This window comes from Telopea speciosissima, chromosome 3, assembly GCF_018873765.1.
Source record: "Telopea speciosissima isolate NSW1024214 ecotype Mountain lineage chromosome 3, Tspe_v1, whole genome shotgun sequence".
Classification (NCBI taxonomy): domain Eukaryota; kingdom Viridiplantae; phylum Streptophyta; class Magnoliopsida; order Proteales; family Proteaceae; genus Telopea; species Telopea speciosissima.
Genome location: NC_057918.1, coordinates 43,155,051 through 43,172,369, shown reverse-complemented (window position 1 = coordinate 43,172,369; position 17,319 = coordinate 43,155,051). Strand labels below are relative to the sequence as shown.

The following is a 17,319-nucleotide window of genomic DNA, read 5'->3' as shown; positions in this document are numbered from 1 at the left end:
TCAACATTTAGTTTGACCATAGAAATGGGGGGCACCAACAGATAGGTCTAGGGAAATTCTGTTTTAAAATTGGAGGCCTTCAATGAAAAACTTTCAAAATAAGTTCATCTTTCAAGGACAAACCTTTTTTTTTAAAAATTTGTTGGATAGGTAATCTCCCTAATCCAAGATTTGATTTTAGTAATAATTGTAGAAGTTGTCCTGACCCCCTCGCCATATCTACGGTTGTTTCTCTCCTTCCAAAACTCCCAGATAATAAAATACAAAATGATTCCTATAATAAATTCACAAATACCTTTGCAGCCGCTTGAGAACACCAAAAAAGAATACGACTCTTAATATCTTGAGTGGGAATCAAAACAACATCCATCAGGTCGCTAAAAAGTTCCAAAGTTTGGTAGCCGTATCTCCAACAACAAAGACATGGTTAGTAGACTCCCTCCAAGGCTCCCTGCAACAAGAACACTTAGAGGCCAAAGCAATGCCAATATTCATTAGCACATGATTAGTTGGAACATTCCCATTAAGAATTTTATAGGTGAAAAGTCCTATTTTGGTTGGAACTGAGGCATTCCAAATCCACTTAGAGAACGGAGCAACAGAGTAGCAAGTTCGTACTACTTGCCAAGCAGACTTGACAGAGAATTTCCCATTAGAAGCAGGAGTCAAAACAAGCTTTTCAATCCTGCTAGAGCATTGGATGTTACTCGTAATGATCATGCCGCGAATAGCCTGATTGTCAATTAGATTAAGCGTCAACAAATCCCAAGATCCATCTAAAGAAAGCACATCTTTAACACGAGAATCCAAATGGACATTGAGAGCACCATCCACAAAGTCTAATAACTAACCCACATCAAGCCAGTCATCTAGCCAAAATAACAATTCTCCTTTCCCAACCATCCACTAAGAATTCACAAGAACAAACTCCTTATGATCAAGAGCATTACGCCAAGATTTGGAACCCACCCTGCTGGTATGAGCGAAAATGATATGGTCCCCTTTGAAGAATTTAACTTCAAAAAAGGAACACCACAAATATTTCTCAGAGAGGATGTGCCAAAAACCTTTAATATTGATAGAAAGACACATATCTTCTAAGGTACTTAGACTCAAACCACCCTCTTGAGTAGGCTTGCAAATTTTCCTCCAATTCACCCAGTGGTGACGATTACCAAACTCTGAGGAACCCCACGAAAATTGGAACAGATAGAATAAAAATTCTTCATAACCTGAGATAGAATGTCAAGGCAAGATAAAATGTGAATTGGCATAGAAGAAAAAACATGTTTGAGAAGAGTTAGCCTCCCCCCTCTTAAGAAAGCAGTCTTCCTTTCCAACCTGCGATCCTATTCTTGATCTTGGCCAAAAAATCATCAAAAAAAGCAACCTTCAGCCAACCTATGTAGAGAGGGGTACCCAAGTAGGTAATAGGAAAAGATTTCCTAGTAAAATCAGTTACAGTCCCAATCATTCTATTTCGGGTATCAGTATACTTCACACCAGTGATAAAGCAACTCTTGTGTATGCATATTGAGAGTCCAACTAAGTAATATTTCATCCAGAGTTTCCTTCTGTGGTTGGTATATTGCACCTACATTCAATCAAGCCCATCATTAATGATCTGGTCAAGTTTATTTTTTATTTATGAATCCTAGGGAGTAGCCAACTCCTATTCAAATTTTTATAGAGACACTATGAGATAAATCAAATGACAGAATAAGATGCCAAGTGACAAATTGAAAATGATTCACTAGATGATGGCAGAGGTATCATGATGATGCCAAATGGAAAAATTAGGTAGATTTACAGTGATGATGATGATTTCTACATATGTTGAATGCTCTTGCAAGCCTCCATTGATACTTCTTAAGGTTATCCATGCCTTCATTCTTCTTATAACATGAGTTGTTATTGTAGCGTCACTGTTTACGGTATTTTCCAGAAAGAAGAAGAAGGCCATGCAGCCAAATTTCACTAACATTAAACAAAGAGATTAGAAGATAATAAATATAATAACCCTAGTGGTCCCAAAAGACAAAACTACCATTAAAGAAATAATATAAAAGAAAAGACATAAATACCCCTACATTGTAGTCTCGGTTACTGCTCACGCTATAGTACCGACTCCTATAACACCCCCCTCAAACTCATGTTGGGACAAATGAAAACAACATGAGTTTGTCAAGTAAGAACTAGAAGCATGCAGCAGTATGGGTCTCGTAAAAAAAGTTAGCCAACTGAAGAGTGGAGGAGACAAATGACAAGGAGATAGTTCCAAACTGTAGATGATGCCGAACGAAATGACAATCGATCTCAATGTGTTTCATCTGTTCATGAAACACTGAATTATGAGCAATCTGAATAGCACTCTTGTTGTCATAGTACAATGGTATAGGAGAAGAAAGATGAACACCCAAGTCAGAAAGAAGCCAACGAAGCCAAACAATTTCAGCAGTGGCATGTGTCATAGCTCGATACTCAGCCTTTGCAGAAGAATGAGCAATGACACTTTGTTTCTTACTTCGCCATGAGATAAGAGAATCACCTAAAAACAAGCATAATCCAATAGCGGATTTGCGACCATTAACATCTCTAGCCCAATCAGCATTTGCGTAGGCACGATGTTCCAAAGTGGAGGTAGAAGAAAGCAGCAAACTATGATAAATTTTGCCACGAATATATCGGATAATGGGAAGGAAAGCAGCCCAATGAGTAGTTCGAGGAGCAGAAATAAACTGGCTAATAACATGGACAACATATGCAATATCAAGGAGAGTGACAATGAGATAAACTAGACCACCAATCAGCTCACAATAACGTGTGGGATCTTACAGGGGAACACCATCATAGGCAGAGATTTTCATATATAACTCTATTGGGGTGGGAGCAGTCCGATCATCAGTCAAGCGAGCTTGATGCACAATGGCAGATGCGTATTTAGATTGAGAAAGAAGATAGCTCTTAGTAGAGGATGCCACTTCAATCCCCAAGAAATAACGTAGGGGCCCCAAATCTTTCATAGCAAACTCACTCAATAGATGTTGTTTAACCTCCTGTATGCCAGAAGAATCAGGTCTAGTAATGATTATATCATCAACATAACATAATAGGCCCACTAGGAGTAGAACAAACAAAAACAGTAGGATCATGTGAGCTAGATGTGAAGCCAATCTGAGATACAGTTGAGTGAAAACGCTCAAACCAAGCTCGAGGAGCTTATTTGAGACCATATAGAGCATCTCATAGCTTACACACATGACCAGATGGACGACTGAGATCGGGGGGAGGTCGCATATAAACACATCTTCAGTTAGATGCCCATGAAGGAAGGCATTCTTGACATCCATCTGAAATAGAGGCCACTAACGAACAGATGCAATAGAAATCAATGTGTGAACAGAGGTCATCTTTGCAATAGGAGCGAAAGTCTCCTCATATTCAATGCCATACTTTTGAGAAAACCCCTTGGAGCCAATGAAATTCTTATCCATAGGTGTCAGAACTAAGTCCCAGGTATGAATCTGACGAAGAATAGTGAACTCATCCTAGATTACCTTCATCTATTTTGGATCAGTACATGCTTCATTGTAAGTTTGAGGCTCATGAAAAGAGTGAATAGATGCAAGGAATGATTGATAAGATGGAGAGTAACAAGTACTACTAAAACCAAATTGATCAGGTGAGTAACAAATACGAGATGGTTACCTTGTTTTAGATGGAGCAGGATCAGCATCCACAACGAGCAGATTGGGATCAGGCGCCTCGAAGCCAGAGAGTTCAGTTCTCCTATAAGAGTAAGTGTGAAGAAGAGAAGGCATGAGAGATGAACTAGGTGCAATAGAGGTTAGATTAGGAGTCTCTATGGTGGAGGTATACTCGGCAGTAGGAACATCATCAGGAAAAGGATCAATATGAACAAGATCCTCCTTGAAAACCGGAGCTACCCAAGAAGGAATAGTGTAGTAGGTAATGCGTTCAAGAGAGACCACATAACGAGAGACATACAATTTTTTGGACATAGGATCATAACAATGATACCCCTGTTGATGAATACCATAACCCAAAAATACACATAAAACTGATCGTGCAGTGAGTTTTCTACGATCACGTTTTGGAAGTAGAACCAAACACACGAAGCAAAGAGTAATTGGGAGCACAACCAAGCAACTTTTCATAAGGAGAAATACCAGAGAGAAGAGATGTGGGCATATGATTGAGTAGATAGACAGTTGTGATGACAGGTTCTCCCCAAAACATAGTTGGAACTAAAGAAGACAACAATGCCCGAGCTGTTTCCAAAATGTGCCAATGTTTTTGTTCAGCCACACCATTTTCTTGTGGTGTGTCAAATAAGAGGACTGATGAATAGTACCTACAGTTGCAAGAAAGTCTGTAAAATCTCCCAAGAAATATTCACCCCCAAGTCTAAACTTAGAACCTTAATAGTGGTAGAGAACTAAGTCTGAACCATGGAACACAAGTTGCAATAAATCTTAAAGAAATCAGATTTGTGTCATAAGAAATACCCAACAAAACCTACTATAATCATCCACAAAAGATGCATAATACATAAAACCTCCTTTTGTAGGAACCCAAGAAGGCCCCCAGACATTAGTATGCATAAGAGAGAAAGAAGACGAAGACAAAGTAGTACTATTATTAAAAGGTAAAGCTGACATTTTAGCAAGTTTACAACTACCGCAGGAGGAAAAATCACAATCATATAAAAAAAATTTCCCAATTGTCCAGAAGAAACCTAATGTTTCAAACGGTCATCAGAGACGTGACCCAACCTCGAATGCCACAAGAAAAATAATCAAGAATTATTGTCTAGCTGAAATGAAGAAAGTGCTAATGAACCAGAAACCTGAATGTGTAAACTCTCCAAAACTTAAAGATTCCCAGCTCTACGCCTAGTCCCAACTAGCTTCTGTGACGTCCGATCCTGCACAACACATCCGGTAGAAGAGAACATAACATCAAAACCAGAGTCAGCCAGTTGACTAATGGATAACAAACTGAGAGCTAATTGTGGAACATAATAGACATCAGGTAACTACAGAGAAGAAGATGAGGTGGGAAAAATAGACCCAATAGCCTTAACTTGCATAGGAGAACCATTTGCAGTTATCATACTTATAGGAGAAGAAGGTGCACTATAATGACTAAGGAAGGAAAGATGAGGGGTCATATGATGTGAGGAACCAGAATCAATAATCCAATTATGAGAAGTTAAACTAGAATCAGATGACCCATAGTCATAGCAGAAACATGTGGCTGATCCGCTCCAGAAGAAGGAAGCATAAATTGCAACTGCTCAATCCTAGACTGAACCATAGAAGCAGATAGGTGATTGCTTGATGCTGAAGTATTAGATGCTGGTGTAACAAGAGATGCCAGACCCTATAAAGACTCTTGATAGAGCTGCTGAGGTGGTCCTCTCGTTGCATTTGGCGAAGTGGGGAAAGAGTACTGACGCCACTTTTGAAGTTTAGTACAAGCTTCTTTTCAGTGTCCTTTCTGACGACAAAAATTACATTTACCAATTGCAACCCGAGGTTTTGGTTTTCCTATGACCTAAAAAAGATTAGAGGCAGGTGAAGGCAACAATAATGCAGAGGATGCTGCTAAGACAATTTGAGCAAAGGTTCTTGAGTTAGCAACTTTAAAGTATCTCCTTTGTGATTAACTCACGGATAGCAGCATCAACCATAGGAAGAGGAGTGCGGTGCAGGGTAGATCCATGTAAAGGCTCAAACTGATCTCAAAGTGCCATAAGAAACTGTACCAACCTCTGCCACTCTCTTTAAGACATATAGTTATCTAATGCTTGAAGTTGTTGTGGTTCCATGAGTGCCAACTGATCCCAATAAGTAGTCATCTGATTATAGCACTCTTATATAGTCTTACAATCTTGCTTGGCACACCAAATCTCCATTTGCAACTGATATTGTTTTGCAAAATTAGATTCAAGATACTTCTGCCTCCAGTAATCTCAAACTTCTTTTGCCATCTTATACTTAGAACAGTTTATTCCAATGCTAGGATCTTTAGAGTTATGTATCCAAGTCCGAACTTGTGCATTTTCCATTTCCCACTTGCCAATTGCAATTGCATAGGTCTCCTTCGTAGGATCTATTGGCTTAACTATAATACCATTTATGTAACCTAGTCGTCCTATTCCAAATGAAAATTTCTCCATTACAAATGACCAATAAGAATAATTGCTTCCATCCAAACGAACAATGATTGTTTGTATTTTATCATCTATATAAGCCATTGCACCAAAACAATAGGATTGCAAAAAAAATGCATACTGAGAAGTTGTAACGATCAGGGAACACGGAAGGAAAGAAATTAAGTTGCAGAAGGAGAAGGGGAAGGGAAAATACCACTTCGAGGGTGGTGACCTCCTAGAACAGAGATAAGAGAAGAGATTTTGATTAATTCTTGGATACCTCTACATGACCTTTGTTCCTCCATTTATAACAACCATTTATCCTCTAATTACCCAACTGCCTCTAGCAGGTTAACCCAATACAAATTACTCATATACCCCTAATAGGTTAACCCAACATAATAATCCATCTATCTATGATCGTAACATTGCCAACCCCTTCAGAGAACCTTGTCCTCAAGGTTCAGTTGTATACAATTGGCGCACCGCATGCATGCTTCCCTACACCAAACAAACCATAACCAAGAAAAGCCGCCCAAACAAAGTTGGATCGACATCGAAAAATCGCACCATCTTCAACCAATCTATGAGCATATGCATGAGTCCAGACCCATCTCAGCCCTTTGCAATCGGCTAAATTGATTCAAGGCTGGTTAAGTTTAAAACCCCAACAATAACAAACACGTGGCAAGGGCATTATGCCCACACGTTCCAATGTTCCATCTTCTTTCTTTTATTTTTATATTCCCTATTACTTTCCTCTCTCTTTCTCTTCTCTTCTTTTCTTTTCTCTCCCTTAATTTTCTCCTGCAATCGTTGATGGCCAGAACGATGGAGTCGAGAACGGCAGCTCCCCTCTCCCCATCAATGTTGCAACTCGGCCCAACCTTCGTTTCTCTCTGAAACCTCCCACGAACTGCTGTGTCTCCCGCACTGATACGTCGTATCTGTTTCTCCGATGCCAGAATCATACTGTGAGATATCCGTCGCTTTCCTCTGGTTTGGTGGGGGCGAATCGAATCATCGACCTTGTCTTGAAATGCCATTGAACTCGATCCACGGTATCGGCGAAGGTGAGTCCGGCTGAGGTAATGGAGCAGTCGCCCGTGAAAATGAACTCTAAGGTTTCGGCGATTGTTGATGTCGATTTGGGGGATCGAAGTACAAACCAAATTCCTTGGTTTCATCAGAATCCCCATCGAGGACCCACTTTCTGGTGGAGGGCTTCGAGGGCTTCTTCTCTCAGGAAGACACGATTGCATCGCCCAGAACCCGATGGCGCTCAGGTAAGAGCCCAAAAGTGGTGGTGGCTCCGGTGGTGGCCGAGGGTTCCATTCTCCTGCGCTCCCTGTCGCACTCGTATGGTGGTAGAGAGTGCCAATAAGGGATGCTAAGTGGGAAAGCCGTTGTGAGATGGCACTGTAAATGATTCCTAGAGCGGCAGGCGGTGGCCATGGCGGAATGCTAAGGAAATCCAAGAAGCCTGGCAACGAAGCTGCCAACGATCCATTGATTTTGAGGACTGCTGCTATTGGCACAAGATTCAGGAAGCTGCTGTGATTGCCCGTTGCTCCAACGAAATCTGCAAAATAGGATTCAATATCAAATCCGTAAGCAAGGGTGGATGGCAACGCAGGCATGGCCGAGGATGGGATCTCACTCTCCTTGCCCTGAACCGTCATGGACATGTCATCGGCAAGATCTGTCATCACTTCAACAGAGGTGATGGTCCCTAGCGCTTCCATTTCCTTCTGATGGTTGGGAGATACAAGACGCAGAGGATACATCATCGGCTCTCGGATGGTTTCCTCGACGGAGTCTGGTTGTGGCGACAATGGAGCAAGGTGGTTGGAGAATGTTATCGATGGATGCTCGGGAGAGGCAAACGCAAGAGGAAGAATGGGTAATGCAGAGTGTGTGAGGGACAGTGGAAGGTTGGTGCGTGATTGGTCGGAATCAGGGACATCCGTCATCGGAGTTGGGTAGTCGGTTACTGCGATGAAAGCGGAGGTACAGGGGTGTTTGGACGTGGAACAGGGGTGGTTGATCGAAGAGGGTTGTCGATTGCAGGGAGCCGTGGTTGATGGGGTAGGTTGCGGCTGGGAAGTAGGAGAGGATAGACCAAGGGCCTGATCTAGGCACTCCTCCATACGCGAGAGGAGGCGACGCAGATCGGTCATGGCGGTTTCGATGGTATTCATTTGCTGGTGGTGGAGATCTTGTGGTGTCGGTGGTGGAGGAATATGATCGAAGCTGCGGAGGAGGTTGGAGATTGCCTCCTTCACGATGGATTGAGGTGGTGAGGCAGAAGTGAAAGACGGATAGAGGCAGAGTTCGTCGGTCATGGTTGCCGATTCTCTCAACGAAAGCACCAATGTAACGAACAGGAAACAGGGAAAGGAAAGAAATTAAGTTGCAGAAGGAGACGGGGAAGGGAAAATACCACTTCGAGGGTGGTGACCTCCTAGAACAGAGATAAGAGAAGAGATTTTGATTAATTCTTGGATACCTCTACATGACCTTTGTTCCTCCATTTATAACAACAATTTATCCTCTAATTACTCAACTGCCCCTAGCAGACTAATCCAATGCAAATTATCCATCTATCCCTAATAGGCTAACCCAACATAATAATCTATCTATCTATGATCGTAACAGAAGTAGAAAAAAAATGAGATAAACAAGGGATCGATAGAGCTGAGATGTATATTGCTGCTGTTGATTTGCAATAGAAAGAGAAGGGAAGAACAAAACTGAAATCAATAATACCACAAATGAGTTGCGACTCCTTGTGTAGCACCTAATATTTGCGATGAAGGCTTCTAACAGTAGAGACGATCAAATCAGAGAACCTAGCTTTGATGCCATGATATTTTCCAGAAAGAAGAAGAAGAAGAAGGCCATGCGGCCAGATTCCATTATCATTAAACAAAGAGATTACAAGATAATAAATATACCCTTGTGGTCCCAAAAGACAAAACTACCCTTAATGAAATAATATAAAAGAACAGACACAAAAACCCCTACACTGTTGTTTCAGTTACTTTTCACGCTACAGTACCATGAATAGTAATGCTACAGTACCGACTCCTGTAACACTTCTTTCATCTAAGAGATTGAGCTCATCGTATTTGGTCCGTACCCATTCCCCTTCGGGTAACTTGCTATCAAGGAGAAACCTAAGAGATGGTACTTGTATCTCAATAGGTCGTACAACCTCTATCCCATACACTAGAGAGTCCAGAGTTTCCCTAGTTGAGGTGTGAATTCATGTTCGATAAGCCCATAATGCATATGGAAGCTTGTCAACCTAATCCTTGTGAGTATCTGCCATTTTTGTAATATGACCTTCATGTTCTTGTTGTCTGCTTCCATTGCCGCATTAGTTTGTGGCATGTAAATTGTGGATCTATGCCTCTTGATACTGAACTTAGTACAGATTTCATCGGCCTTTGCCCAGAAATGTGTGCTTTGATCAGATATGATATCTAGAGGTACTCTATATCGACAGATGATATTTTCCTTGATGAATTTTTCTACCTTTGCAACAGTCAAGACAGTATAAGATTGTGCTTTGACCCACTTTGTGAAGTAGTTGATAGCCACTAGGATGAACTTGTGCCCGTTGGATGCCTTGGGATTGACCTTCCCTATGATATCTATGCCCCAAGTAGAGAACGGCCAAGGAGCTCTCAAGGAATGAAGCTCTATTGGCAGGACATGGACTATGTTGGCAAATATCTGGTAGTTGTGACACCTCTTGACAAAAGTTGTGCAATCTGCTTCCAAAGTGGCCCAGTAATACCCCAGCCTCACTATCTTCTTGGCGAGAATTATTGTATTCATGTGAGGTCCGCATATTCCTTGAGGAATTTCTTCCATCACCGCTTAAGCTTGACTTTCATCCACAGGTAGCAACTGCATTCCATTAGATGACCTTTTGTACAACAATTCATCTTGAAGGATAAATTCTGTGGCATATTTTTGCATAAACTTCTTTTCTCCCGAGGTCAGTCGGATACTTGCCATCTCATAGGAAGTCAATGATATGAGCGAACCAAGGCCTTCCGTCTATTGTTAGGGCATTTACTGGATCACTGTATGTTGGACCGTGCCTTCTTTCAACTAAGAATGGGCAGACTTGAGCCTTGGGATAGCATTCCACCATTGACGCCATAATAGCGAGAACGTTTGCAAACCAATTACTATCCCTGGGCAAATAATCAAAGCAAATCTCTATGACGTACATGATCATTCCTTCTAAATGCCCTTGGTATGGTTTCAATTTTTCATCCTTTGTCTTCCATTTCCCTTGAGTTTTACAAATTACAATTGAAGAGTCTCCATAGACCTTCATCTTCTTGATTCCGATGGTTAAGGCCATCCCCAAACTAATCACACAGGCTTCCTATTCGGCAATGTTGTTGGTACAATGGAAGTCCAGCCCAAATGCCAATGGCAAATAGAGATCATCAGGGGTTATCAACAATATTCCAGCCTTGCATCCTCTCTGGTTGGTGGTACCATCGAAGTATAGTTGCCACAATTCTTTTTTATCCTCATCTTCTACCAAGGACAAGTTTTCAGTAGGGAAGAAATCCTCCAAGGGTCGTGAATCATTGCCTATTGGATGTGCGGCCAGATGGTTAGAGATCTCTTACCCTTTGATAGAGTTTTGGTTGACATAACTTATATCAAAATTTGAGGGCAATAACAACCACCTAACCATTCTTCCCGTCAATGCTAGCTTTTCGGATAGTTACTTTATGGGATCCATCTTTGAGATCAAATGGATGGGGTGTGACACCATGTAATGTCTCAATCTCTTGGTTGCCCACACCAAAGCTATGCAAGACTCAAGGAAAATGGAAGACAAGGACATCCCTAAACCAATCTTTGCCCTTGGCCTTTGGATTGGATTTTCTTTGCACAAATATCATCGCAAAGTATGAAGCTTGTGTGATTGGTTTGGAGATGGATTTGACCATTGAAATCAAGATGGTAAAAGTCTATGGAGATTCTTTAATTGTGATCTGCCAAAAAGGGAAATGGAAGATAAGGGATGAGAAATTGAAACCGTATCAAGAACATCTAGAAGAAATGATTGGGAAATTCATAAAGATTTCCTTTTACTAACTACCTAGGGACAGTAATTGGTTCACCAATGCTCTCGCTAGTTTGGCTTCGATGATGGAATGTGACCCCAAAGTTTAGGTCTGACCACTAGTAGTTGAAAGGAGGCATAGTCCGACATATAGTAGCTCAGTAAATGTTCTCACAATGGATGGAAGACCTTGGTTCACTCGCATTGTCGACTTTATACGAGATGGGAAATATCCAATTGATTCCACTACAAGAGAAAAGAAGCTTCTACGAAAATATGCCATACAGTTTATCCTTCAAGACGAGCTGTTATACAAATTAAAGATCATATGATGACATACAATTACTGTGTGTAGATGAAGAGCAAAAGCAGTGATTGAAGAAATTCATCAAGGGATATGTGGATCGCATATGAATGCAAGGATGCTTTCCAGGAAAATACTAAGGTTGGGATACTATTGGGATACCATGGAAGCAGATTGTGCTACATTTGTCAAGAAATGCCATAAGTGCCAGATATTTTCCAACATTATCCATATCCCATCAGCAAAGCTTCACTCATTAAGCGCTCCTTGGCCCTTTTAACATGGGGCATTGATGTCATAGGGAAAGTCACTCTAAAACCATCCAATGGGCATGAGTTCATCTAAGTAGCTATTGACTACTACACAAAGTGGGTGGAAGCACAATCTTTTGCTATCCTGACAGTTGCAAAAGTGGCAAAATTCATCAAGGAGAACATCATATGCAGATACAGGGTACCTCAAGATCTCATATCAAATCAAGGTACACACTTTTAGGTAAAAACCAAAGAAATTTAAACTAAGTTTGGCATCAAGAGGCACAGGTCCACCACTTACAGATCACGGGCCAATGGGGCAGTGGAGGCAACCAACAAGAATGTAAAGGTCATACTGCAGAAGATGGTCAATACTCACAAAGATTGGGCTGACAAGCTCCCATACGCATTATGGGCTTACCGAATGTCCATCCGTACCTCAACTGGGGAAACCCCATACTCTTTGGTATATGGGGTAGAAGCTGTGTTACCAATCGAGATACAATTGCCATCTCTTAGGGTACTCCTAGATAGCAAGTTGCCCGAAGGAGAGTGGGTGCAAGCCAGATATGATGAGCTCAACTTTTTAGATGAAAGGCGAATGAAGGCCATGGATAACCTCAAGAAGTACCAGTGAAGGATCGCAAGGGCATTCAACAAATGTGTTCTCCCCCACCCTATTGAAATAAGAGATCTAGTTCTTCGGGAACAAAGAGCTCCATTGAATGATCCAAGGGGGAAGTTCCGACCCAATTGGAGTGAACCATATGTTGTGAAAGGAATTCTATCAGGGAGAGTTGTTCGTCTCACAAATTTTAGTGGAGTAGAGTTATGGGGTTTGATCAACATGGATCAACTCAAGAAGTATTATGTATAAGCATCTGGCCACCATGAACTATGTTTGATTGGATTCCTTTTAAAGGGGTACGTAGGCAACTTGGCATGATCGAGTACAATCTCAACAACCAAAAGCCATAGGGGGTAAAAAAAATCTAAAGAGGCATAAAACCCACCCAATTCTGCCATTTGGCATTACCTTTGCATCTTTCTCCACTCATCTAATTTAGCCATTTGGCACCACTTTTTATATTGTCTGACCTATGCCATAGAATCCCCATAATGGTCCGTGACTTATGGAAAGCTGGCTACTCCTTAGGATGATGAATTTAAAAAAAAAAAAAAGAAGATTTTGTCCAGATACAGGTGTCATGCATCGAGAAACTCTAGATGAAATATTGCACGATTGGACCCTCAATATGCACGCAAATGATCCGACGATCTTGGAAGATATCCGACTACCAATATTTGGATGGATCAGGTGCTTTGAGCTCCATCAGGATCTGATCTTTCAAGCACATTAACGCTGGGACCCGAATCTACATGTTTTCAAATTCGATGAAGTCGAGACGACACCTACTATTGAGGAATTCAAGGTCTACATGCTTTCTCCCCCTCAAGGGAGACTGTTGCATCCGCCATTATGAAGGAGCTATCTAGAAGTCTTGCAATGTTTCTTTGGGTGGAGCCAGAAAGAGATCAAACAAGTCATGAATTATGACAAAGTGGACATTCTAAAAATAGCTAAGATCTTTATTGGACAAAGGAGTGCTGAAGGATTTCAATGCGAATGTAGAAGAAAGGCTTACCTTTTTTGTATGATCAAAAGATATCTTCTGTGGACTCCAAAGAGGGGTGTTCCTCCCAAAATAGTAGATGTTGTTAAGCAACTGGGATAAGGCTGCGTCATCATTTCCAGTATGCTGGCAGAAACTTCAAGGGCTTAGATATGACGAGCACTTCTTGAAAGTACAGAATAGATCATTTCACGGGTTCCCCTACAGTCTTCCAAATGTAGTTGATGGAAAGGTTGCACTTGGTCAAACCTATCCCCTGCAGTCAGCTCCAACCGATGCATTTTCAGAAGAGGGAGACAGAAGAAATCTATAAGGTTAAAAATTGGCAGAAATACTTGAAAGAAAGAACAGTTGAAAAGATCCAATGGGATTGTCACTGGTGGAAGACGGACTCGCCGCTACTGAAGACCCAGGGATACAACTATGTGAGGCTGATGGGCTTGACCCACACGACATTCTATCTACCTTCTCGGATGCCTTGACAATATCAATTATCTCAGGAAGCGTCAGCTGAAATAGTGAATTTCAAACCGCCAAAGGAATTGACAAGCAGGGTGGTGAATACTTGATGAATTATTGTCAAAACATGTAATTTGAAGATAGCAATACTATACTGGTACCCAAAAAAGAGAGCCCAGAGGTAATGTCTGATTTTAGACCAATTAGCCTCTGTAATTTTTTCCCACAAAATTTTGTCAAAAATTATTTCTTTGAGATTGGCTTCGATTTTTCCTGGGTTGATATTGGAAGAGCAGGGTGTTTTTGTTAAAGGAAGATGTATTCACGGTAACATTGCTCTTGTGCAAGAGGTGGTGCAGGATCTGAATAGGAAAACCAGGGGTGGCAATGTTATTTTAAGGCTTGGTATGGCTAAAGCGTATGACCATTTGGAGTGGGACTTTCTCTAAGTGGTTCTGTCCAGATTTGGTTTTGCTTAGCCATGGATTGATTTAATCAAGAAAACAGTTAAAAATTGCTGGTTTTCTGTGGTATTAAAGGGAGGTCCTTCGGGTTTTTTCAAGTTGTCCAGGGGCGTGCACCAAGGAGATCCGTTATCGCCTACTTTATTTATTCTGGCGGAGGAATTGCTTAGCAGGGGATTAAATGTGTTGTTTGTTGAGGGTAGAGTTGCATATTATCAGCTTCCCAGAGGATGCCCAGGTATTTCCCATAGTTTATTTTCCGATGAAACTATAATTTTCACTAAAGGGCCGAAAAATTCTTTGAAACAAATCTTGGGATTCATCGGAAGATATGAGGATTTTTTGGGGCAACTTGTTAATAGACAAAAAAGTTGCTATGTAATGAGCAATAAGACCTCTGAGGCAAGGGCGATGTTGGTGGGAAACGTTATAGGATTTGTAGGAGATCACTACCTCTTACTTATTTGGCTGCACCTTTATACACTGGAAGACTCAGGATTAGCTTTTTCAATGATCTATTGGCTTCAATAAAAAATAAGGTGGCGGGTTGGAAGGGGAAACTCCTCTCTTCTGGAGGCAGATTTGTACTTTTGAAATGTGTTCTATCTTCGATGCCAATCCATGTTCTCTCCACTCTGGATTTTCTCAAATCAGTCATGATTAAGTTTTATAGTATGTGTCCTGACTTCCTGTGGGGCATTCATAATGGGGCAAGCGTCATCATTGGGTGAGATGGCAAAGGATCTACAAACCTCTGGATGAAGGTGGCCTGGGTATTAGGTTAATTGAGGAGGTCAGTCTCTCTCTGGGATTGAAGGGGTCGTGGCGCATCATATCTGAACAGTCTCTTTGGTACTCTTTTTTTAGGGCCAAATTTCTAAACAATGATCACATTGTTTTGGCTGGTTTGAGGACTGTAGGTTCGAAATCATGGAGAAGGGCCTTGGAGTTCAAGGAGTTCCTGCTTAATAGGTCTAGATGGTTGATTGGCACTGGTGATATTAACTTTTGGCTGGACAACTGGACTGGGAGAGCCCCCCTTGTTGATTTTGTTGATAGTGCTCTTCAAGTTAATTTCTCCCTTCGGGTTAGAGATGTCCTTAATGATGAGGGTGAGTGGGACCAAGTGGTCTTAGATCAGATTGACTTTTCTGAGGTTTGCGATGTCATTACTCAAGGTAATTTTTCTCTCTCCAACAGGTCGGATAGGTTGGTTTGGACTCTTGCCAGTGATGGTTTATTCTCGTCAAAATCAGTGTGGAATGAGGTAAGACAACCTTCTCCTAGAGTACCATATATGCAATGGATTTGGAATCAATCATTACCACCCAAAATGGCATTTTTTTTTGTGGCAGCTCCTTAATGGGAGAATCCCAACTAAAGATACTCTTATGACCATTGGTATCCCCTTAGCTTCTAAATGTGTGTGTTGTGGTTCCCCAGAGGTGAGTCAGCTACCCATTGTTTGGTTTCTGGTGGAACGTTCTCATGTCTATTTGATGTGGAATTAGTTCCAACTCAGGAGGTTAGGGACATAATTTTATTTTGGCAGTCCCGTGCTGCAAGTAAGGGGTTGTGTCGCTATATTTTGGGTTTAATTCCCTCTATCATTATTTGGGAGCTTTGGCTGGAAAGGAATAATAAGCGGTGTTTCAACAAAATAATAACCGCAAGCGTACGGATCAATCGTAGCTACGGGTCGAACTCAAGGAGATATACGCCACCCTATTATACTCACTTTAAAGTAATGCAAAGTGAACCAAATTAAAGTGTTAAATTAAACTAATTAAACTAACAAACTAATGGATCCTAACTCACAAGCATCTAACAAATTAAATTGGCGTCCTAACACATATCCATCTAACCTATCAAACTATCGTGGATTGGAAGGGATAAATTGCAGCCAAATACCACAACCACATAAAAAAATAAAACAAGAAGAAGGAGAATGAGATAGAAGAAGAGAGAATGAGATAGAAGAGAGGGAGACTGAGTTTAAGAGTTTAGAGAGTAAAAACCTGGATACTTGAACAAACCTTGCATGACTTCCTCTTCTAAATCTCCAGGTCTTGTCATCAACTTAGGAACTTAGACTAGAAAGCTTGAAACTAAACTAGAATTATTACAACCATATTGAAGACATAAAATTAAAGCATGAATCAAAAGCATTACAACCATGAAATTGAAAGCATGAAATCAAACTAAAACTTAGAAAGCCAAAAACTAGAAGAAAAGAAGAAGAAATTTCACTAAAAAACTGAATTAAAACTAACTAAAGTTGAACTAGAACTAACTTGCAACAACCCAAAGGGCAAGGGGTATTTATAGGGGGAAGGGAGAAGAGAGAAGAGGGAAGTGGTAGGAGAAATATTTCCTAAGAAAAGAGAATATTCTTTTCTCCTTCCTCCTTTACAATGCCTTTAATCCCAAGAAAAAAAGCAAAAAAGAAAAAAAATAGAAAGAGGGAGAGAAAAGAATCCTAGATACATAAACCTTCTATTTATTAAAAAATAACTTTCTAATTTTAACTTGTGCTTCCTTTTCTTTGTAGGTGTCTTCTCCAAGCAATAAGATCAAGGCATCTTTGACTTTTCAACCTTCCATAGATGAGAGAATATCTTTCAAAAGAAATCTATCCCAAGTAGAATTCCAAAAGTGCCCTTGAAAAGTTAGAGGAGAGAGAGAGCAAGGGTGATGACTAAGATTCCACTCACAATTAATGAAATATCAAATCTGTCCTTCAAAAAATGTGGAGCATGGGATGCTTATATGGGCCTCACTGTTGTATTCCTTACGGAAAATCACCCAAAATAGACCCAAATTTCGTCCAATTTGTGTGAATTCACCTAGAGGGGGGGTGAATAGGTGTAGGTTCAAAAATTAAAAGAACTATGCGGAATTAAAAACAACAATAAGGAT

The 17,319-nt window shown here is 40.8% G+C and overlaps 1 protein-coding gene across 1 annotated transcript; it reads right to left on the bottom strand.

Moving 5' to 3' along the window:
* Positions 1 to 9,412: 9,412 nt before the first annotated feature.
* Positions 9,413 to 10,063, bottom strand: LOC122655194 (protein NYNRIN-like). The gene has a single exon (XM_043849410.1). The coding sequence runs from the start codon at positions 10,061 to 10,063 to the stop codon at positions 9,413 to 9,415; it is 651 nt and encodes a 216-aa protein (XP_043705345.1).
* Positions 10,064 to 17,319: the final 7,256 nt, after the last annotated feature.

Bases quoted from the DNA above. Each gene is read 5' to 3' on its own strand.
- LOC122655194 (XM_043849410.1), bottom strand. From the start codon at position 10,063: ATGGAAGAAATTCCTCAAGGAATATGCGGACCTCACATGAATACAATA.